Source organism: Prosopis cineraria, unplaced genomic scaffold (genome assembly GCF_029017545.1).
Source record: "Prosopis cineraria cultivar Desert tree isolate PC_DT_omini unplaced genomic scaffold, ASM2901754v1 PC3, whole genome shotgun sequence".
Taxonomy (NCBI): domain Eukaryota; kingdom Viridiplantae; phylum Streptophyta; class Magnoliopsida; order Fabales; family Fabaceae; genus Prosopis; species Prosopis cineraria.
The window spans coordinates 7,557,885-7,579,476 of record NW_026555334.1 but is presented as its reverse complement, the minus strand read 5'-3'; the positions used below and the strand labels follow the sequence as shown (position 1 = coordinate 7,579,476).

General features: G+C 28.7%; 1 protein-coding gene across 1 annotated transcript; it reads left to right on the top strand.

Moving 5' to 3' along the window:
* Positions 1-5,649: 5,649 nt before the first annotated feature.
* LOC129307320 (NAC domain-containing protein 104-like) lies at positions 5,650-6,735 on the top strand. The gene is made up of 3 exons (XM_054948255.1): positions 5,650-5,948; positions 6,042-6,340; positions 6,424-6,735. Exons 1-3 carry the CDS (start codon positions 5,783-5,785, stop codon positions 6,577-6,579), a joined length of 621 nt encoding a protein of 206 aa, XP_054804230.1. The 5' UTR covers positions 5,650-5,782; the 3' UTR covers positions 6,580-6,735.
* Positions 6,736-21,592: the final 14,857 nt, after the last annotated feature.

Genomic DNA, 21,592 nt, shown 5'->3' with positions numbered 1-21,592 from the left:
ACACTCTTCACCCCACCCCATTAGGAGTCTTTTGGATTAGGCCAATTCACATCACTACAGCGAAAGCCAGCTTTTTTCAAGGTGGTACTTGGGTTATTCCTCACCCCACACTCATGAGGATCTTTTGGAACTTCTTCAAACTTAAACCTTTAATTTCTATCACCTTAAAAAAGTTGAATCTAAGTTTGGTATTATTGAGTCAACTTGACAAGTTGAACCAATTTTTTTCTTCTTTTCGACGCCTTCTAGTAGCAGGGCTGTTACCTCTGAGTTGTTTCAGCTGTTCTTCAATGTCATCCTAATCTATATCCTAAGCGGTCCTAAATTTGTTGTGTCTTTTAGCTATGGGAATAGCTGATCAGTGGGTCTCTATTTGATATGATTTCTGACTGTTTGGTGGAAATTACATAAAGATATAAGAATAAACTTCTTTGTAACCAATTAGACAACCAAGCTAACTCAATTTCCACATACAATTTAACTCAACACCAGCAACGACGTGGAAAAACAATAGTACATTTCTTCAATGATTAAAAAAAACAAATGACAATAGAGCACTTTCAAACCTTTACTTTAACAACTGAAACTTTTAAATTGAAGAATCAAAAGCTTAATCAATATTTGAGAGCGAAAATATTTTAGAAATGGATCAAAAACCAACAATATTTTTCAAACCTTTCGTTGATTATTCTCTTGAGAAAAAGTCTTGAGTTTATGTCTTATATATGTGTCTAAAGAATATTATTGTTGGGATGGTTTGACACTTGTATATATAGTCAAACCACTGCTATAAAAAAGATTTACAAAAGTACTTTTTTGATATCTACAAGAACACTTTCATTACTTTAAACGTAAGAACTCTCATATATGTACATGAACGCTTTCAAAGTGCTCTCATACACATAGGTGACAGGAGTGCTTATTTTTAAAATTGCTGTGGTTAATAAAGACTTACAAGAGTCTTTAGTAATAAAGATAAAATGATTTAGCTTATTCACGGTCAATATGAAAAGAAATGGAGACAAGAGTAGAGCAAATTATGGAGCTTGATTAGTGATAGTGATGAGAGTTTTAGTAGGAGATTTTCTTAACCACAAGATGGGACGTATGACATAGCCCCAAACAAAGACCAAAAACATGGCTTTCTTTGAAAAATATGTGGCCATTGTTCTTCAAATTTCGGTGGACATAGTGCTTTCAATTTCTATTATTGAAGTCGTGAAAAATTAATGATCAACTTGCTTCAACTTTGGTAGGCACATACTACAAGATTAAAGGATATCTTGTTGTCTCTTGAGTAAGCCTTAAGCATGTAGCATCCAATATTATTATTCATAAAACAAAAGTCTTGTCAAATCCAATCCTTTGACTCAAATTAAATATCTTGTTTTCTCCCCTTTTAAATTAAAAAAAAATATTTTGAGTTAATTTGATCTTCTATGCACTAATTAACTGTAATTATGCTCCTTTTGTCTGAGTCCAACATCAGAACTCAACTCAGTATTTCACAAAAGAACAACATCGATCGAGGGCACATTATTGTTGGTTTCATGGCCATAAAAAAAAGGGCACTTTAAAATTTTTTGGAGGAAAATAGGACACATTGTAGGTTTGACTGAACTATCATTGTTTGTAATAATTGGTGATTTAGGTCTAAGACTGTCCTTTCAACTTTCCAAGTCACTCACAAATTGCATGCCATATGTACATTGCTTCGCGTGCCATTGATAGCTACAGGGGAATTAAACAGAGTTTCGGACTTTGAAGTTTCGCACTACATGGCCTAATCATATTGTTGTGTAAAAGTTTGTTGTGTTATCAAAATGAATGAATGAACGAAAATAATTCCCAAAAAAAAAAAAGTTTGGTATTGATGTTGATACTGATAATTGATTGATATGTTGTTGATTGTGACAATTGTTAAGATGATGAAAATGTGAACAATTCGAAACACACGCACACAGATATGCGCGCGCGCGCGTAGTTTTAAATGTTTAATATTCAATCATTTGGTTTGATAAAACCGGATTGATATGAGCAAATTGGGTTGAACAAGGTTAAGAATAAAATTGAGTAAAATTTTACAAATCATGACAAGCTAGCTAGACAAGTATGTATGATCAAATTAGGTCTTTCAATTAATTATCTATTATGACCAAGTCTACTATGCTTAATATTATTTAAAAATATCAAAGTTAAATAAATATTTATTAATTTTTTGTTTGATTAAATATGGTTAGAAACGATGACAAGCAACAGCCTAGAAAATGAGCGAAAACCACAAATGGAGTACGAAGAGTAGTGGAAGGTTAACTTATTGAGAATCAAGTTTATATACCATTTTTTAATTACACGTTAATTATTAAGTTTAATTATATTGGATGTGAGACTTTTCACACTTAAATAATCTAATAATCTCTTCTTTGAGTGTGAGTCCATGAATTCCTCACATTAGAGACAAAAAAGAACACAAACATCCTTGCCCCGCATGCAACAAACCTACCTGAGCTTTGATATATCACTTGTTAGAAAGTGTGAGTGATCACCTAAAAATGAGAGAAAGAACAAATGGGTGATAAGCAATAAAATAATATATTTTAACTTAAAACATTAATATTTAATTTTATGAGTCCTTTCTCTTTATATGTGTGCGTAATTACTAAACTTATATTTGATGTAGGAGTTCCCACATCTCAAATCTGCCTACAATTGATCATCCTAACAAATATATATATATATATATATATATTTTGGCCACAGACCCTAACAAATATAATAATAGATTTTTCTTCATTTAAAGTTTTAATTCATCAGTCAATATTAATTCGATAAGAATAACATATAATTTATCAAATTGTTATTCTATCAAAAGAAAATTTAAAGTGGCCGATATTGCCCCAAAGAGTAATGGTGCTTTTGCAGAAAATTAAATATGATTGATGCTGATACTTCTTTGTTGTGTGGAAGACGCCTCAGGATGGTTGCTTGATGGTTTCTCAGTAACATTTGGATCTGACTACAAAGTTCTTACCCATTGTTTGACTTTGCATCAACCTCCCTCTGATTGGTGGTGAGTCATCATCTTTCATGAAAGCATCCTCTTTATGAGGACTTAATCTCCAAAAGAATTATTAATTTAGTTGGATTCCTAGCCAGAGAGGCTAATGCGGTTGCTGACTGGATTGCCAAGGCTTTGATAAGAGCATCGATTAATGATGATTGGTTATTAAGACAGTAGGAATATTTTCAAGATGAAAATATATTTAAAAAAAAAGTCATGTCCCTATGAATAATTAAAAAATTATGTCCTTATAAATTAAGAAATTTTTATAAAAGATTATGTGGAGAATTATTATTTTGTCACCAAAATCTCACATATCTCTCTAATTTTTAAAAGCATTTTTAAAGGACTATAAAACTAAAAAGTATCAATTTCTTGATGAAAGGAAATGTAATTAAAGAAAACTCTACACATCAAAAGATGTTTCATTTCACAAAAAGTTATTTAAATAACCATTGATTAATATTAATTACTAAACTATATAGGTTCATGAACTAATATAGAGATGTTCATGAATTAATATAAGATTGTTCATGAATAATATAAGGGTTATGAACTAACATTACTTATAACTTTAAAGGAGTTTTATCATGGAAAAATTTATAAGTTGTCTTTTTTTTTTGTAAGTTATAAATGACCATTATTCAATTGTAAGTATCCTTATCTAAGTTGTAAATGCCTAGGATTTGAGACCTGGGAGTATTTTATAAATTTTATGAAACCTTTTGATAATAAATTCTCTTATGTAGAACCTATATGTAATTTTTTTTATTATTTAAAATGTATCACTTCAAAATATCACTTCAATATTTATAAATATCTCTCAATGTTACTTATTTGGCACATCCAAAATTAACATCCATCTATTGAAATTCATTATTTTTATTCTTTGAGTACATCAAGAGATAAAGTCAAATTGTCATTTTATACAAATCATTGGTGTCTTGATCTAAGTCTTGGTAATACAAATTATATTAAAAAAATTCATTATATTCTAAGACAATTTGCTATCAACTCAACTTACATGTGAAGAGTAGAATAGGTGAGGGCAAATTAATTAAACTTAAAAAAAAGTGCTGCTCATATACTTTTATTAATCTTCACAGAGCCATTCCCGCCGACATGACGTTTGTCCACTCTCCGGGCTTTGTTACTTTCTAACTCATTTGGCATCTGCTCATTTTATTTAAAAATATAAAATATTTTTTAAGAGTTAGATATTAAAAATTATAAGATATTTTTAATTTTTTAAAATATAATTATTATCTTTTTTAAGTACCTCTATTAATAGTAACTTTATATTTATTATAAAGTATTTAATAGAAGTAAATATAAAAAAATAGAATTAGTTTAAAAGTAAGTAAGTACTTTATTGAGGATGAAATTTAATTAAAAATATTTTATATTTTTTAATAGAAAAAATATTATGATTTGTAATATAATGTTGAGCGTTGCAGTTTTTGTTTCTGTTGCTTCTGATCCTCTGCAATAGTTTCTATTTTAATATAATATTTTCTTGCCAGAAAATCTAAAAGAGTGTACATGAGAAAATATATGTCTTGATTTTTTTTTTTTTGGGGGTAAGCAGATATTCCTAGTATTTAGTGTCTAATTATTATGTGAAAGAAATTGACTCTAATAAAAGAATAACTGTGTATAATATAAAAAAAGATTTAAAGAACATTTTATTATTTATAAATGATGAATAATTCTATTTTTTAAAAAACTCCATACAATATACACAGACACACATCATGAATGATGGACGTTCAGTTCAAATAGGAAAAAGACTGGCAGCACTGAGTAAAGTAAAAGAGCATAGAATAAAACAAAAAAACATCATATTATTTAAATTTAAAAAAAAAACACACACACGCATACACGCACACACACGCAGATAATTACTCATTATTACGGACGATACATGGGTACCCTCCAAGGGGAGGGTCCCCCAGGTTCATTTGGTCCATGACCAAACCAATCCCCTTCCATGTGCCACGTGCACGACAGCAGATTGATGATGTCAGCATGAAGTGTAATGTGATGTTCTCCCACTCTTTGTCAATTTTCCTTTATTTTCTTATTTTATAGGCCAGTATGTTAAAAAATCTGGAAATATTATACCCTTCTAAAATAACATGATCAGCCCAGATGAAATTGTTAGTATTAATGACCGTTTCACGAGTATTTTGAGATCACCTTTGACATTTTTAATTAATATGATTATATATTTCAAGACTTAAACTTGAAATTTTAAGATAAATAATCAATTGAAATCAAATGGTCTAAGTAATTTTCCTTGTCTTTTCTTTTTCGTCGTAACTAATCCCTCTTTTTAGAAGGAAAACGGATAAAAACAAATCATTAATTTAATAATACTTATCATCATCTTCAGTCTTCAAATACAAGTCTCTCCGTTGTATCACTTTTCATTGCAGATCACCAACTATCCAACCAGTTACGTTTAATATTTTCTTTGCTGAATAATTTGGTATCAACGTGTGAACATCAACACCTATAGATATATATATATATATATATAAATAATATTCCCTCTCCTTCTTACCCTCCCTTTCTATAAATAACATTACTTCCAGACCAGAAACTTTGACACCGGCCACCACCATCTTCATCCTGGTCTTCATCGATCTCTCTCTCTTTCACTCCAGTACTCTTCTTCTTCTGTTGATTCTCGCAGCTTCTGTGATCTCTTCTTCTTCAATGGCAGATAATTACACAGTCAACCTTCCTCCTGGGTTCAGATTCTATCCCACAGATGAAGAACTCATAGTCCATTTCCTTCAAAGAAAAGCTTCACTTCTACCTTGCCACCCCGATGTCATCCCTGACCTCGAGCTCTATCCCTACGATCCATGGGACCTCGAAGGTGCGTATCTAATTTCTTGTTCTGTATATTTGTTACTGTAAGTCAAGGAATTAGAATCTGATCATAGATTGTGTTTGTGTACGTACTGTGCAGGGAAGGCTCTGGGGGAGGGAAACCAATGGTATTTTTATAGCAGGAGGACTCAGAATAGGGTTACAGTGAATGGGTATTGGAAGGAAATGGGAATGGAAGACGCAGTGATTGCAGCGAGCAGTAATAAAAGAGTTGGGATGAAGAAATATTTTGTGTTTTATGAAGGACAATCTCCTAATTCTGGCATCAAAACCAACTGGGTCATGCAAGAATATCGTCTTTCAGATTCTTCTTCTTCCTCTTCTTCTTCCTCTAGCAAATCATCATCATCCTCCAGAAGAAAATCACAACCAAAACCAGTGAGTTTATAGTTATATAATAGTACGCGCGAGTTTAATTATTTGAAGCTTGATTTATCGATGTTTTGTTGGATTGTCATCAGGGTTACAGGAAGTGGGTGATTTGTCGAGTTTATGAACGCAATGATGGTGATGGTGATGGTGATGGTGATGGTGGTAATGGAATAGAGCTGTCAAGTTTAGATGAAGTGTTCTTGTCCATGGATGATCTTGAAGAAATAAGCTTACCAATTAGTTAGCGCACATGCAATAACTGAATTTATGGGTCCAGATTCTATAGCTCTTTGAAAAATTCCAATATTACAATTTGGGGAGAGAGATATTAAACCTCATGCTATGTATGACTCTCTTTTAAAAATTCAGACTTGATGAGTAGCCTAAATTTACTCGCTCAATTAGTGTCCCTTAACTTTTTATCCTGCCTATCTTCAATGATAATTATACATATACATAATATAGTTAATCATATTTTTTTGGGGCAAAATATAGTTAATCATATTTGATATTTCACACGTATGCAAACGCAACTACATCTTTTCATATATAATCACTTATGTTTAGTTAATTGTGTCTACTATAGATTTAATAAGGACAATACATTTTTTATTTTCACTTAAACGTATTGTTTTCAAAATAAGATAATAGAGTTTCTTTATAATAGTAATCAAATGAATAATATATTTAATTTAATGTCACAATTAGTGATTTTTCACTGTTGAATCAAGTGGACAATTAAATAAATAGAAGAGATTATGTATAGAAAGGAGGGACTATTTTCTCTTATAATTATAAAACTATATACCTTTATAAGTACTCTTTGAATTTAAAAATATGTCTCAGTGCTAATGAGTCTCGACAAGTGAAAACCAACTCCCTAAATTTTCTCCAACAAAAAAAGGACTTAAAAGTTTTATACTTATCTAATTAATTATCTAGCCATGTAAGTTGTATTGACCAAGTGGGCAATTAAATTAGGTTAATTTTGTGGCGTTAATTGAAAGATCACAATGTATACTTCTTCTGATTCTTATTATGGAATGCTTTCTAGAAGGATTGTATGTTTTTCCAATACTACTTTTATTTAAAATTAATAACTATAAGAGAGATTTTAATACAAATTTTAAAAAAAAAATTCCATTTCAATAAGAGTACAATTGAGAGTTATTTTGTTCCAAAAAAAAATTAATGACTTAATTACCTTTCCTCTAAGAGATACCCATCTAGTTCAAAATATAATCAATTTTTAGAAAAAATTTACATATCAATAAAGTGTTTATTCTCATAAATAAATAAATATATATATATATATATATATGTACTCTCTAGTCCCAATTACCAATACACTTCAGGGTGAATGAGAGATACATTTACATATATGTTAATAAATATAAAAGATAAAATGAAAAACAATTAAATGTACTAGATTATTTATATTTTAAATCAAGATTAGTTAAGAGAAAATATTTACACTTTGGATAGGAGGGGGAGAGTATTTTTTTGTCCCTAAATATAAGAAGTTATCAGTATATTATTTAATAAATAAATCATTATATTCTTATTACATTGGAAAAAAAAGAAAAGTACTCATAAATTTTTTTTAAAATATAATTATTTTTTATTTACAATAATTAAGAAAAAAATTGAAATTGCCATACTTTTAAGTAGATACTCCCTCCATTTAAAAGTGTAAAGTATTTTTAATTAAATTTTATCTCTTAATAAAAGTAATTACTTATCTTTAAATTAATATTTTATTTCTATATTAATTCTTATTTAATAGAATGTTTGACCTTAAAATAAATATAAAATAATTTATTGAATATAAATACTTTTTTTTAAAAAGGTAATAATTATATTTAAAAAAAATTAAAAATATTTTAAATTTTTTTATATTTAATTTTTAAAAAAATATTTTAAATTTTTTTATATTTAATTTTTAAAAAAATACTTTAAATTTTTAAATGAAAGATGTAATTAACTTTTATTATTTTATGTGATTGAATTAAAAATATTTTATGCACGAAGAATTGAGAAAAAACATGGAGCTAGGCGTAGGTGGCATTGGTGGATGAGATAGGTTAATGATCTGAGGAAAGAAGCCTTGAAGTGGGGCACTACGTGGGATTCAGAGCCAAACAATGTGCCCTTTCATGTCTTTATGCTTTCGAAATTAAAGATCCGTTTCACTATCCACACACAATCACTTCCAAACTTTATTATCCTGTATGTTTGGCACCATCAAACTAACGCATTAGTTAGAATTTTAAGATTATTGTTTTGCTGAAATATACTGGCATTTTTCTGCTTGACACTTTTTTTTACTAACATTACAAAAAAAAAAATTACCTTCGTATCCAAAATTTACACCTTAATATACTTTTTAATTCCATATAAAGATTATATACTCCAACTTATTGAAGTCATTAGTAACACCACACATTCAAATTGAAAAAAAAAATAATATTTAAATTTTGGTTAAGATGCATTGATATACTTTTCCCCCCATTTACATTTTAACTTTTTTTTCTTGAAAAAATCTTCTGTATCCGAGGCTCCGAGCATATATATACAGTTAGGTAGTATTGCATGAAAGTTTGGTACACTTGCCAACGTTGATGCACTAAAAAGCTATCAATATTAATATGATTAATATAAAAATATAATGTGGTTTTTGTCAGACTCATGTCAAGCATGGGACCATTCACACACAGACCCCTATATGTATGTATGTATCAAAATTTATAACAATCTGTTTACCAAAAAGGTTATAATAATTTATACTCATTCATTGAATTCCCTGAGAAGTATAAGTATTACTTTCTCCGTCCCACTTTATAAGATATTTTTAAATAAATAAATAAATATATATATATATATATATCAATAAAATTTGTTAAATATATTTTATAAATTTACTTTTTTAAAATAAAAATATAAAACTTCAAATGTGTCATTCATTTAATATTACATTTATGAAAGAATATTAAAGAAATATAATATATAAGAAGGGTAAAATTAAAAAAGTATCATTAGTAATATCTTATTATTGTCTTAGTGTCATATATTTTGGGACGCCTATCTTGTAATTTAAGATAAAGAAAGTATGTTGTATGCAAATTTGATGGTAAATTTTAGGAAAAAAAAAGTTAATCATCTAGTTTTAATGATTTAATTATAACTAAGTCCTTAAAATTTAACTCAATTTTTGAAGAACTAGATAATTTTCTGAAAATATAACGATAAATAGATTAAATGGCTAAAAATTGAGGAACTGTATATGTTGGATGAGCTAAATTGTATGGAATGAATTATAGTCGAGTTAAAATTATAAAAATTGAATAATTATTTTTTTTAGTTAAAAATTTTGGATATGAATTATTAGATTCAACTTATTTTCAGTGGAGACATGCTTAAAATCGATTAAAAAGATTTACATCATTCATTTTGATTCATTGAATATATGTCTTCTTGTGTTGTTATTTGATTCGATCATTTAAATGGCATCATTTAATTATCTGATGAAGCCGATGACATTGACATGGTAATAGACTATTAATTAAAATAAATAGCACAAGTTCTTTTAAATAGAATTGAATATTAAAAATTTTAAGATTACATTGAACCTGTAAAAGTTTTTTGATAAAAATATAACATTTTCAAGAGAGAAGGGCCTTAGTGGAGCCCATAGAGCACGGGAGGAAGCTTTTTGGAACTGAGAATTATAACAATAATTTAAATTTCTATTGTTGTTATTAAGCTTTTTGTAGCCTTTTGTCTACTTGGATGCTATTTGGTACTTGTCTTGTGTCACACTGCTAACGAAACATCTATTTCTTTTCCCTCTTCTTTTCATAATTGGTGAATGCTTAGGCCAGCATCAAGTCATGCGTGATGCAAGCACCTATTCAGTAGGGCTCTATTCTCACTCTCACACACACACACGCGCCCGCATACATACATACATACATATATATATATATATATATATATTATATCATGTATATGACTTATTTATCATACAAGACTACCATATTAAGGGTAAAGTAATAATTTGACCCTTAAATTATGAGTTTAAAAGTGTGTAAAATTTTAAACTTATTTTTGACATAATGTTACTCCTCAACTTTTTAAAAAAAGTCATATATGAAAAATAAGTCATATATCATATATATATATATATATGACTTATCTTTCATGTAAGGCTACCATCAATTTGATATTAAGGGTAAATTAATAACTTGGCCCCCTGAATTAGAGGTTCAAAAGTATGTAAAATTCTGAACTTATTGTTGACATAATGTCACCCCTCAACTTTTAAAAGTAATGTAATGTAGTCTTTATAGTTATTAAAAATTACTCAATTCGTTTAAAAATGTAAGGTATTTTATGTGTTATATGTTTAAAAATGTAAGGCATTTTAGTTTTTTGAAATGTAATCGTTGTCTTTTTTTTAAAAGTGGCCCTATTGATAATGGTTTTATATTTATTGTAGGATATTTAATAGGAGTAAATATGAAAAAATAAAATTAGTTGAAAAGTAGGTAACTACTTTATTAGGGATCAGATTCTACTAAAAATGCTTTATATTTTTGAATGGAGGGAGTAGTTTTGATTAGTAATTGATCAAAAAAAATAATAGGGCAAGACTAAGAAAATTTTTTTGATTCTTTTCTGTAATTTTTTTAGAATATTGTTTGTATTTTTAGAGTTATTTTCTACAATTTTTCTATCATTTTATGTTATTCTCTAAATTAACTTTTGTTAACTATAGAAGCAGCATCACTTTTTCAAAAGTTGAGAGAAAACATTGTGCCAAAAACAAATTTAAAGTCTCAAACTTTCATGAATGTATACTTTAGAAGCCAAATAACTCAGGCAAAAAAAAAAGCCAAATTACATTTTTTACCCTAATATTAATTAATGAAGAGATATTATTGCAAATAATTAAAGAGTAGTCTAATTGATAAAATTGTCACTCATCTTATAATGTCCATGTGATTATACTCAATAGTGGTATTTTTATTTTACACAATGACACTTAGTAAAAATGATATTATTTTTGAAAGAAAATATTAACATATTTTGGCGATGACATTTAGTTCAAGTAGTCGAATGATTGTTCTTCTATAATAAATTCTCAGTTTTATTGAAAATTGTCCATAGACTATAAGAGAGATTTACATGCCTTGGTGAGGTTCCACTGATTTCATTACGTGTATTCCCAACAATGATCCAAATGGCAAACAAGAAAACTACGTACTCTGTGTGTGTTTCTTTATTAAATAATAGTCACTAGCCATATGAAAATAAACATCAATGCTATTTCTGCTAGAAAGAAATTAAAGAGAGATTATAATATTATGATAATAGATAATATTAATTTTGAATCATTCCATATATGTGTAACATTATATTCAGTATTTTCTGCCTAAAAGGCACATATATTTACGGGTTAATAATTGAGGAGATATAAGAATATTTACTTCAACTAGTCAATTATTTGCCATTACATTGTAATAACAAGAACATTATAAAGTTCTATATAGACGTTCTTATTTATGCTTTTTTGTATGAAGGTTTAATTTCTTATATGCTTATTGCAGCCTACTTATTTAAGATAAGTGATTGCTCGATTTAATTAAGTCATTTGTGTGTGTGTAGTCTTTATTTATTAAAAGCATTTAACATGCGTATTTCTAAGGACTTAACTCTGTAATAAAACTATCCTTTTTTTTGGCAAATAATAAAACTATTCTTATTATATAAGATAATAAAACCTGTTATTGTATGTTTAATTAGTTTCATGGTGAGAATAGTACCGTGAAACCACATTTGTTTTTGGAGCAAATCATGGTTTTGGAACCACTTTAATAATTACCATTAATCTAAACATGATTTCAAACACAATCTTATAGTTCTAAGTTAAAAATTATCAAAATTATAGTTTTGGTGAAAGAAAGTATAGTTGTATATCTATTTTCACAAAACCTATGTGAAAGCAAACATTAAATATATAATTTTGCTAGTGATCATGAGAGATTAGAGAGAACATGATTATGCTTTGCGGCTCTCTCTCAGAATTTAAACAACATTAATTAAAAAAAAAAACATCTTGAATCTCAAAAGGTGAAAATGCCAAAGCAAAATGGAATCTCTAATCATTACAAAAGTTAAATGCGAACTTGTTCCTCACTAACCCTTATCTTTGTTTCCACGATTTTGTTCCACCTTTTTTCTTATCTCTGTTTCCACGATTTTGTTCCACCTTTTTTTTTTGGAGACTAGGGAAGATAGGGGAAATTAAATTTAGAAAAATTCACTTTTAAATTATTTCTATACATGTATTTTTGGTTGGCTTCACATGTAAATTCAATTCCCAGATATAGTGAAGTAAAATCAGAACTTTGAATCATTTGCACACTTCATTTGCGACAAAAATCTAAATGGTTCATTTTAGGTCCCAAAAAATAGCCCGAAAGGACTATTTAACACTCAATATTTCATAGATTAAAAAGTATTTAAAAAAAAAGGAAATTTGAAATGTATCTAAAAAGAAAATGAGATAAATATATCTTCTTCATTTCCTTTCTTAAAAACATTTTTTTTACCTGTCAAACATTGCAAGCATCTAATCCTAATAGAAGGGATTACTGGCTGCTTAAGCGCGATCAAATTTGAGATTGTGTGAATGGAAAATCATCATCTTTGAAAAAATAATTATTCTGAATTGAACTCAACAATATTTAAATAAATTAAAAATATTTTTCTTTGCATTATATAGAGTTTGAGATAAGTTGTATTATTTATTGTATCATATTTATAAATAATACACCAAGTTATGAATTTTATATTTTACATGATACATAATGCGATGAGTTTGACATGCGTTTCATGCCTAAATTACACAACTCATTTATCAAATTTCTTATAATGCCGGTAGAATGTTAATTTAATCATTATGACTTATTTATCACAGTCCAATTGTCAAATAATGAATTAGTATTCTGACCCATCATGCACAAATTTCAATTTTTATTATCATACATAATGCAAGATTGTCAGAGTTTGTCTCTGTGTGTGCGCGCGCGCGCAAAGGAAGAAAAACAAAATCCTCACGGCTAGCTTTGTTACATGATGATGGGTTTTGACTTTTGTCAAAGGCAAAAGTGAAACTGTTATGTGGTGCAAGAATACATGATTGTGAGGCCAATGTGTAGCTTTTAAGTGAAGTTATTTCTTACTCCTCATGCAACTACTCCTTAAAGGTCAACCCAAAATTTCAATATTAGTCAACCTCTCAACATAAATAATATATGTAATTTTACACATGTCATCTTTTGAATATAATATAATATAGAAAAGTGATAATTTTTCTGTGGTGCAATCAAACAGCGTCTAATTAATGCACACAACACGGTGCTGTTAAAGGACCACAAAAGCGCAGAATATGTTACTAAACAAATTAAAGCTATAAAGTATTAAAGTTGAAAAGCATTAAGTAAGTAGTGTGACTTTGTGTTTGATTATTGTGCACATATAATAACATGTTGCTTCTTTAAACATATTATAAAGCAGACATTTTCTTAGAAGGTCAATTTTATGTTTTTCTTTTTAAGCACAGCATGAAGCCTGGTGGACTATGATGTATCACATGAGTCATTATTTATGTCTTTGTTGACAAATTATCAGTGACATTCTAGAATGCAACATAACAGCTTTTATTGTATGCTGCAAGTAATAATTAATAATAATAATACACATAAAATTGAAAAAAATATACATAATTTACTTATTTTCTTATTCATATACCAATAAGGGGGGAAAAACTAGATTGAACCATGCATGCGTGTTCTGTTAGTATGTTTCATTTCATATATACATACTTATACATTACAAGCATTATGAAAGAAATTAAAAACTAGTAGGAAAAGGGGTATAAGAAATATGCATTATAAATCTTACATTTCATGATTATTTTATTTATAAAATATTTATAAAAATTCTTATTATATTTTAATTTTTAATTGAAATTAATTTTATATATATTATTTTTACCTCATTCGAAATGGCTAGCATATATGATTAAAATACTAATTTAACCAGAGTTCAATCATATCGTGACTACTGTATTAGGTCAATGGAGGTTGAAGTTTTAATTAAATACTTATTCGAGATGGAGATGGAGATGGTTACTAGAGAAGTGGATTCATGTCAAAATTGTGTTACTTTCATTATGATAAGTATCAAGGAAGGTTTAAATCATGTTGAAGTTGGTTTACTTTCATTATGATAAGCATCAAGGAAGGTTTAAATCTTTACTTGACTCTTGGCTTCAAAAAAGTTAATTTGCTTTTTTTTTTATTCAATGAAAGCCAAAGAGAACATTCAAAAGATCTCGGATTGGTTTCACCTAGCTTTTGGTGTTTTTGACAATATGAGGAAAATTAAATGTTTATGTAAGATTAAGAGGTCTTTTATGATTACATGTTTAGGAAAGCAACTACTTGCCCGTTTGATTAGCACACAATGTACTCAACTCAGGTCACCAACAACACATTATTATAGAACCACTCCCTCGTTGTTTAGCCACATTATGGGCTTAAACCTAAGATTCAGTTCTAGGCATATGTGGGTTAATTAATGTCTTGTTCCTTTTTCAATTTTTAAGCTTTTGCCTCCATTTGTAATTAAAAAAAGAAAACCTTTGTATAGGCTAGCCATCACTAGTGCAAAAAGCACTTTTCGTCACAGTTAAAATGTATTTTTGACAACAGAAGATGCTTTGTGGTAGAAAATAGTGTGATAGTAAATATATATTTTTTACGACAGATATAATGTAATTGTGATGAAAAATGCTACTTTTCATCTCAAGTGAAGTTGAGACCTATGGTAAAACATAGCATCTTTCGCCACAGGTGTATTTCAGACCTGTGGCGAAAGATGTCATCTTTCGCCACAGGTCCTAGAGACACTTGTGGTGAAAGAAGAGGTTCAACCTTCACATGTGGCGAAAGATGGATACCTGTGGCGAAAGAAGATTTCTTTCACCACAGGTCCAATCTTTACATGTGGCGAAAGATATCATCTTTCGCCACAAGTCTTTCTTGGACTTGTGGCAAACGATGGTTGAGCGGTGCATCTTTGGCGGCAGTTGTGATTACAACTAGCACCATAGATTCATTTTTTACCACATTTACAATTATAACTGTAGCCGTAAATGCTATGTTTTTTTATAGAATCACTTATAATTATATATGTAACATCCCAATTTAAATTTTAATAATTAATTTAAGTTAATAGAAATTTTAAAAAATATTTAGAGGTAAGCAAATTAGTAGGAGATGATTGTTAAATCTAATTAGGATATAATTCTAAATTAAAATTTAAAAAATTAATTAATTAATTAATTAAAAAAATATTAAATTATTATTATTATTATTAAAAAAAGAAAAGAAAATGTATAAAAAAAAGAAAAAGAAGAAGAAATGGCTGCTTTCAGCGCGCTCCCACGGCAATCATGACATATATATATTATAATAAAAAAAGAAGAGAGAGGAAAGAGGAAACAATAAAAAAAACATGTGGAACCCGCAGTATTTTTTTATAAAACCACCCTCTTTCCTTCATTTCTTCATTTCATCCCTATACGCGAGCTAAGGCAGATAGTGAGCGACACTGACGGAGAGGTTGACTGATTTAGAAGGTGAAGCTCCATAATAGGATACTTCATATGAGATTTTAAGTATTCTAAGATTAGGTAAGTGTTCTAAACATTTTTCTTAATCATCTTTTCTCTTTGGTTTCTGATTTTGTGGTGGTAAAAAATTTAGGATTTAGAAGAGGGATGAATCTATGTTGAATAAATATGATTTTTGAGGTTGTTAGTAGTGTAATAAATATTCTAGAGTATTATTTTGTTGATAGAATTAAAATTTGAGTCATTTGAGTTTATCCCTAGATTCTTATGGGTAGATTTTTTGGTTAAATCTGAAAATATAAATTAATTTGTTAATATTTATATGATTATTTGAGATGAGAAATAAATTATTATGGCTATAGAATAATGATTTTAGACTTGAAATCAAGTTTGCAATTTTTGGGTATTTTTATGTGTGAATTTTTGGAATAAAAAGAGAAATTTTGATATTAGAAAAATATTTGAATGAAATTATTGTGAAGGAGACTATTGAACTAAGTAAATAGGTTCAAATACATGAAATTAAATTTTAGAATTCAAGAGACTAAGACTAATTTCTTAAAAAAATAAATAAATAAATATAAATTAAATTAAATTAAATTCTTAGGTGTTAGAGTATGAGTGAAAATTGTGTTAATAATATTATTGACACATTGGGATATGATCAATTATAGATTAATTTTCTTTTGACACCATTCAAGCTTTGAAAAGCTTTGGAAGTGTTGTAACTTGAGGGGTAACCTTTGACCTCTCAAAGGTTGAGGTAACCGAGGAAAATTTATTTTATGCATTTGTATGTTAATTAATTAATTATATTGGTGAAACAAAAGAATATATATATATATATATATATCTAAATTTAAAATAATTGTTTGTAATGCATGTGGCTTTGTTGAGACCTTATGATTTGTGACCAAGTTAATTATGACTTGTGAGTAATGAGATTGATGGTTGATGATTATGTGTACACTCTTGGTTATAAGTTGTGGATTATGCACAGTGATGAAAGTTGATGAGCATGTGGGATAATTTTGAAATATATATATATATATATATATATGAGTTTTTGAAATGTATTTTCTCATGAGCATGATCATATGGCGAGAGTTCGTCTTAGTGAAGGAGTTAGCGGTTATGCAAAATCCATATGGTACTTGGCTATTAACTAATAATCCTAGGGGTTATAGCCACTACTTACCTTGTAAGATACTGTAGCATTGTTCCTATTAAGGGACTTGACCCTACTGGCCTACCTGAAGTTTTGGGTAGAGCTAGTTTTGTGTATGACATCTCATAGTGTGTGATTTGGGGGAAACCGTATTCATAAGTGAGTAAGGTAACCCTGGCCCGGTAGTCCCTCATGATATGATTAAGGCCTTAGGGTAGTCTCACCACATGGACGATCTCTTTCGGTTGTTGGCTCACGAATTTCATGTCAGAGGAAATAAGGGGGGATATAAGGAAGAGATCGATCATGCATATTATTATTATCATGCCATTTGAGTGATTGATGGCTATGTTGAGAATATGATTGTAATTGTAGAAATGAGAACATGTAGTAATTATGCGAATAATGTATATGTGGTTATTTGTGCAAATTTTGTACTTGACTTTATTCTTAAAATTATTTACATGAGTTAAATGTTAATATGATTAACATGTTATTAATGTGATTGTTTGAATGGTCACTTTAATTAATTTATTGGCCACTTGCAATCATGATTAATTATCATGCATTTGTATAACTTAGATGTACCTTGATTACTGAGTGGTTGTACTCATCCGTCTCTTTTAACATATTACAGGAGCTAGCTCATTTGAGAAAAACAGAGGAAAGGAGCATTAGGCCGAGTGATAATAATCACTTCTGTAGGCCTCTCTCCTTTTATGTTGATATGTGTATTTAGTTTATGATATTGCCAATTAGTATAATATATTCTTAATCCACTTGCACTATGGGTTTTGTGTTGGATAAAAAGACATTTTGGGCCATTGAGAATGTGTTTTGATATTTGTATTATAGTAATAGGTCAAAATATTTGTGCAAGTAAAAATAGTTATTATCATGCTTCCGCATATGTTTAATTAAATGATATAAATTTTTAAAATATTTTAAAGACTTGGGATTCCTTTGTATTAAATAGTTTGTAAAAAAAATACATGTTAAGAATTTATTTAGATTAATCTCGTAATGAATAATCCATTTGAGTTAGTTCTTGATTAACTATGATTAGTGTAATGATTAAGTCCTAAATTAGGACGCTCATTACAAATATACATCCCTTACTTTTACAAAACTTGCATTGATACATAAATAGCAACTCTAGAAGCCAATACAAATATATATATATATATATATATATTACAAACATTTCAACTAAAATCTTCATTTTCAATACATATATCTAAAATATTTCTGTTCTAGCCCTGTTAATTCTAAGAAAAAATGAGACTAAAGATTTCGTATATGTCTCAACTCTCGCTTAGAATATGACTCTAAATTTTAGAAGTACTACAATTTTAATAACAATATATATAAATAATAACTCAAGTATATGACAAATTTCATAATATAAATCATTATTAGCAAATTATTACCTAATCAAATGAGTGAATAATACCTTGAGTGATGATTTCATACATAAAAATCATTACATAATAACCACACTTTACACTTCCTAGTTGTTGAGGACACTATAAAGATAATAAAAATAATAAAATGTATTAAATCAATATTATAATCTTCATTCTAATAAGAGAATAAATTTAAGATATTTACTTGCATTTACACCCACTTAATTTCAGTCTTTTTCTTGTCAACCATTCCCGCTGATTTTCAATATGTTGCTAATAATCTATTTACCAAATATACACACTTAGAAAATATTAAATATATATTATTAATAACACAAAATAGAATTATTTAAAGACTTACAATTCAATCAAAGACTTCATATCATCCTTATTTCCCTTCGTAGTGAACAAAACCAGTATATAGTATTTTCATACAAGCAAATGACAGGAAGCATTCAATGATGACTACAACATATTAATTTATATTAATATCACATCATTAAGCAAATTTTTATTAAATTGAGGGATGAATTTAAAATTTAATACCTTTCAATAATTGGGAAAAACCAGCACATCTTTTTTTACCTACACATTATCTTTTCAATATAAGAAGCTCTTTGATTCACTTTGCCAATTACAGTTAAAAGTAGAGACAAGAACTCATAATTATAATTAACACCGAGTTCGGTGCTTATCTTATGGAGGTACCTTTGATAATAAAAAATATGTTAGCAAGAAAATAAAAATATTAAATATTAATCTAGAAATAAAAATGAACACTTACATAATAAACACTTGAATTATTACTAAGTCCAACCAGTAAAAAATAATGAGATCATTAATATCTTTTTTGGTGACTCTGAAAGTAATAGGCTTCCCAACAATCATTTTGCTTTCTTTTATTTTATCAGAAAATTCATCCATATCAACCACTACCGAAGCCAACTGTTTTAAATAATCTTGCACCTGTTGGGGATTAGAACCCAGAGATTCTTTTGACTGTAGGAGTTCCTACAATTAATATATAATAAAAATTAGAAATACCTATAATGTTAATTAAGAAATATAGAAATACCTTATCGGTAACCTGTTGTGCTAGCCTCTTCAACCAAATAATAAAATTATGCTCAGCTTATCCTACTGTTTGCACCTTCTCAGTAGGGAATAACATAAGAGCATTGACATCCACAACCTCTTCAACCGCGACCTTTACTTGGTTATGTTGTATCGGTTGGTGGTGCACTGTGGAGAATCAACTGGATGTTGAAGCATGCCATCCATTTTTCTCTCATCAGCATGCCATCTTAAGTTCTTTGCCTTACTTGAATTAGCAAACAAACGTTTAAACATTGGTATTATAGGAAGATGCCACAACACCTTCGCTAGAGGCCTCTCAGTAATGGAATCATCACTACCATCCATTTCTTTTACTTTGTAGCGTGATACCTTACAGACTAGACATGCATCCAATTCTTCAAAATCATTTATGTATAATATACAATTATTGGGGCAAGCATGTATCTTTTGGTACCCCAAATTCATTGGACACAATATTTTTTTGGCCTCATAATAACTACTAGAAAGTGTATTACCCTTTGGAAGCATCTATTTCAACAATCTGAGCAACTCTATGAAACTCTTATTACTCAACCCATATCTTGCTTTCAAGTTAAACAACTTCAATACTGCTGTTAGTCATGTATATTTTGTGCACCCTGAATACAAAAGAGTTTCTAAATCATTGCACAAGTTATCATATTTATGCACCTTCTCAACAACTTCAACGTTAATATCACATAACATATCCTATATTTGAACACCAAAATTATCCATATCATCATCCACCTCTTGTGGCACACTACGTTTTCTAGATTCACCGTGCAACACCCACTGTGTGTGCGCTTTATAGAACCCAAAACAAATTAGGTGATCTTTAATCTTAACAAGACTTCATCACAACCCATTCAAACATTTAGCACAAGGATAATAGAACAATCCTTTATCATTAGGAGCATTATTCTTTACAAATTCCAAAAATTAATCTACCCTTCTCTCATATTCATCACTTGTCTGCACAGAATCTATCCAACTACGATTCATCATTACCTAATTAAAATATTAACAAATAATTTATGATTTGAAATTTTAAAAAATTTGGCAACATAACGACTTATAAATTAAGATTCCCTGGGCACTAAACCCTCCAATTAAGCCTATTAATTTCTAATAAATCACTAATTTCAATTAATTAAATGCAATGCACGATATTATCTACTAATTAAGTATCCACACAATTAAAAAATAATAATAATGTATCACCCAAATAATTTACATTTTGTAATTTAAAAAAAAATTGCTTGCACAACAACTCAATAAATAGAGATTCTCCAAGATTTAAAACAAAATTTAAACTAATTAAACTCAAGGCATGATGGATTATAATTAAATTTAACAAAACTAAAATTAAAAAAATATGCATAATTATAATTAGAAAAATAAAAATTAAGTTTCAAAATTAAAAATGAAAAATTCCAGACAAAAGGATGAAAATTAAGCTAAAAAATGACATAAATTGCAAAAAAAAAAATAAATTGTAAAAAAAATAAACTACAAAAAAGGATAAAAATTAAGCTAAAAAATGACATAAATTGCAAAAAAAATTAATAATAAATTGCAAAAAAAATAAACTAAAAAAAAGGATGAAAATTAAGCTAAAAAATGACATAAATTGCAAAAAAAATAAATTGCAAAAAATAATAATAAACTGCAAAAAAAGGAGGGGAAGACCTTTAACTGGCGCCGAATAAGACAGCAGGCGGCGACGGAGCTATGTGCACCTAGACGAGCTGGAGTTGGAGCTGTGGGCGAACGAGTTGTGGGCAAATGAGCTGATAGCGGACAAAAGAGCTGGGGGAAAAGGGGATGAGCTGCAGCGGACAAAGGAGCTAGGGGAATGAGGGCTGGAGCTGTAGCGGTTGAGG

Coding starts and splice junctions, on each gene's coding strand:
- LOC129307320 (XM_054948255.1), top strand. CDS start 5,783: ATGGCAGATAATTACACAGTCAACCTTCCTCCTGGGTTCAGATTCTAT. Junction 5,949..6,041: donor CGATCCATGGGACCTCGAAG/GTGCGTATCTAA, acceptor CGTACTGTGCAG/GGAAGGCTCTGGGGGAGGGA. Junction 6,341..6,423: donor GAAAATCACAACCAAAACCA/GTGAGTTTATAG, acceptor GATTGTCATCAG/GGTTACAGGAAGTGGGTGAT.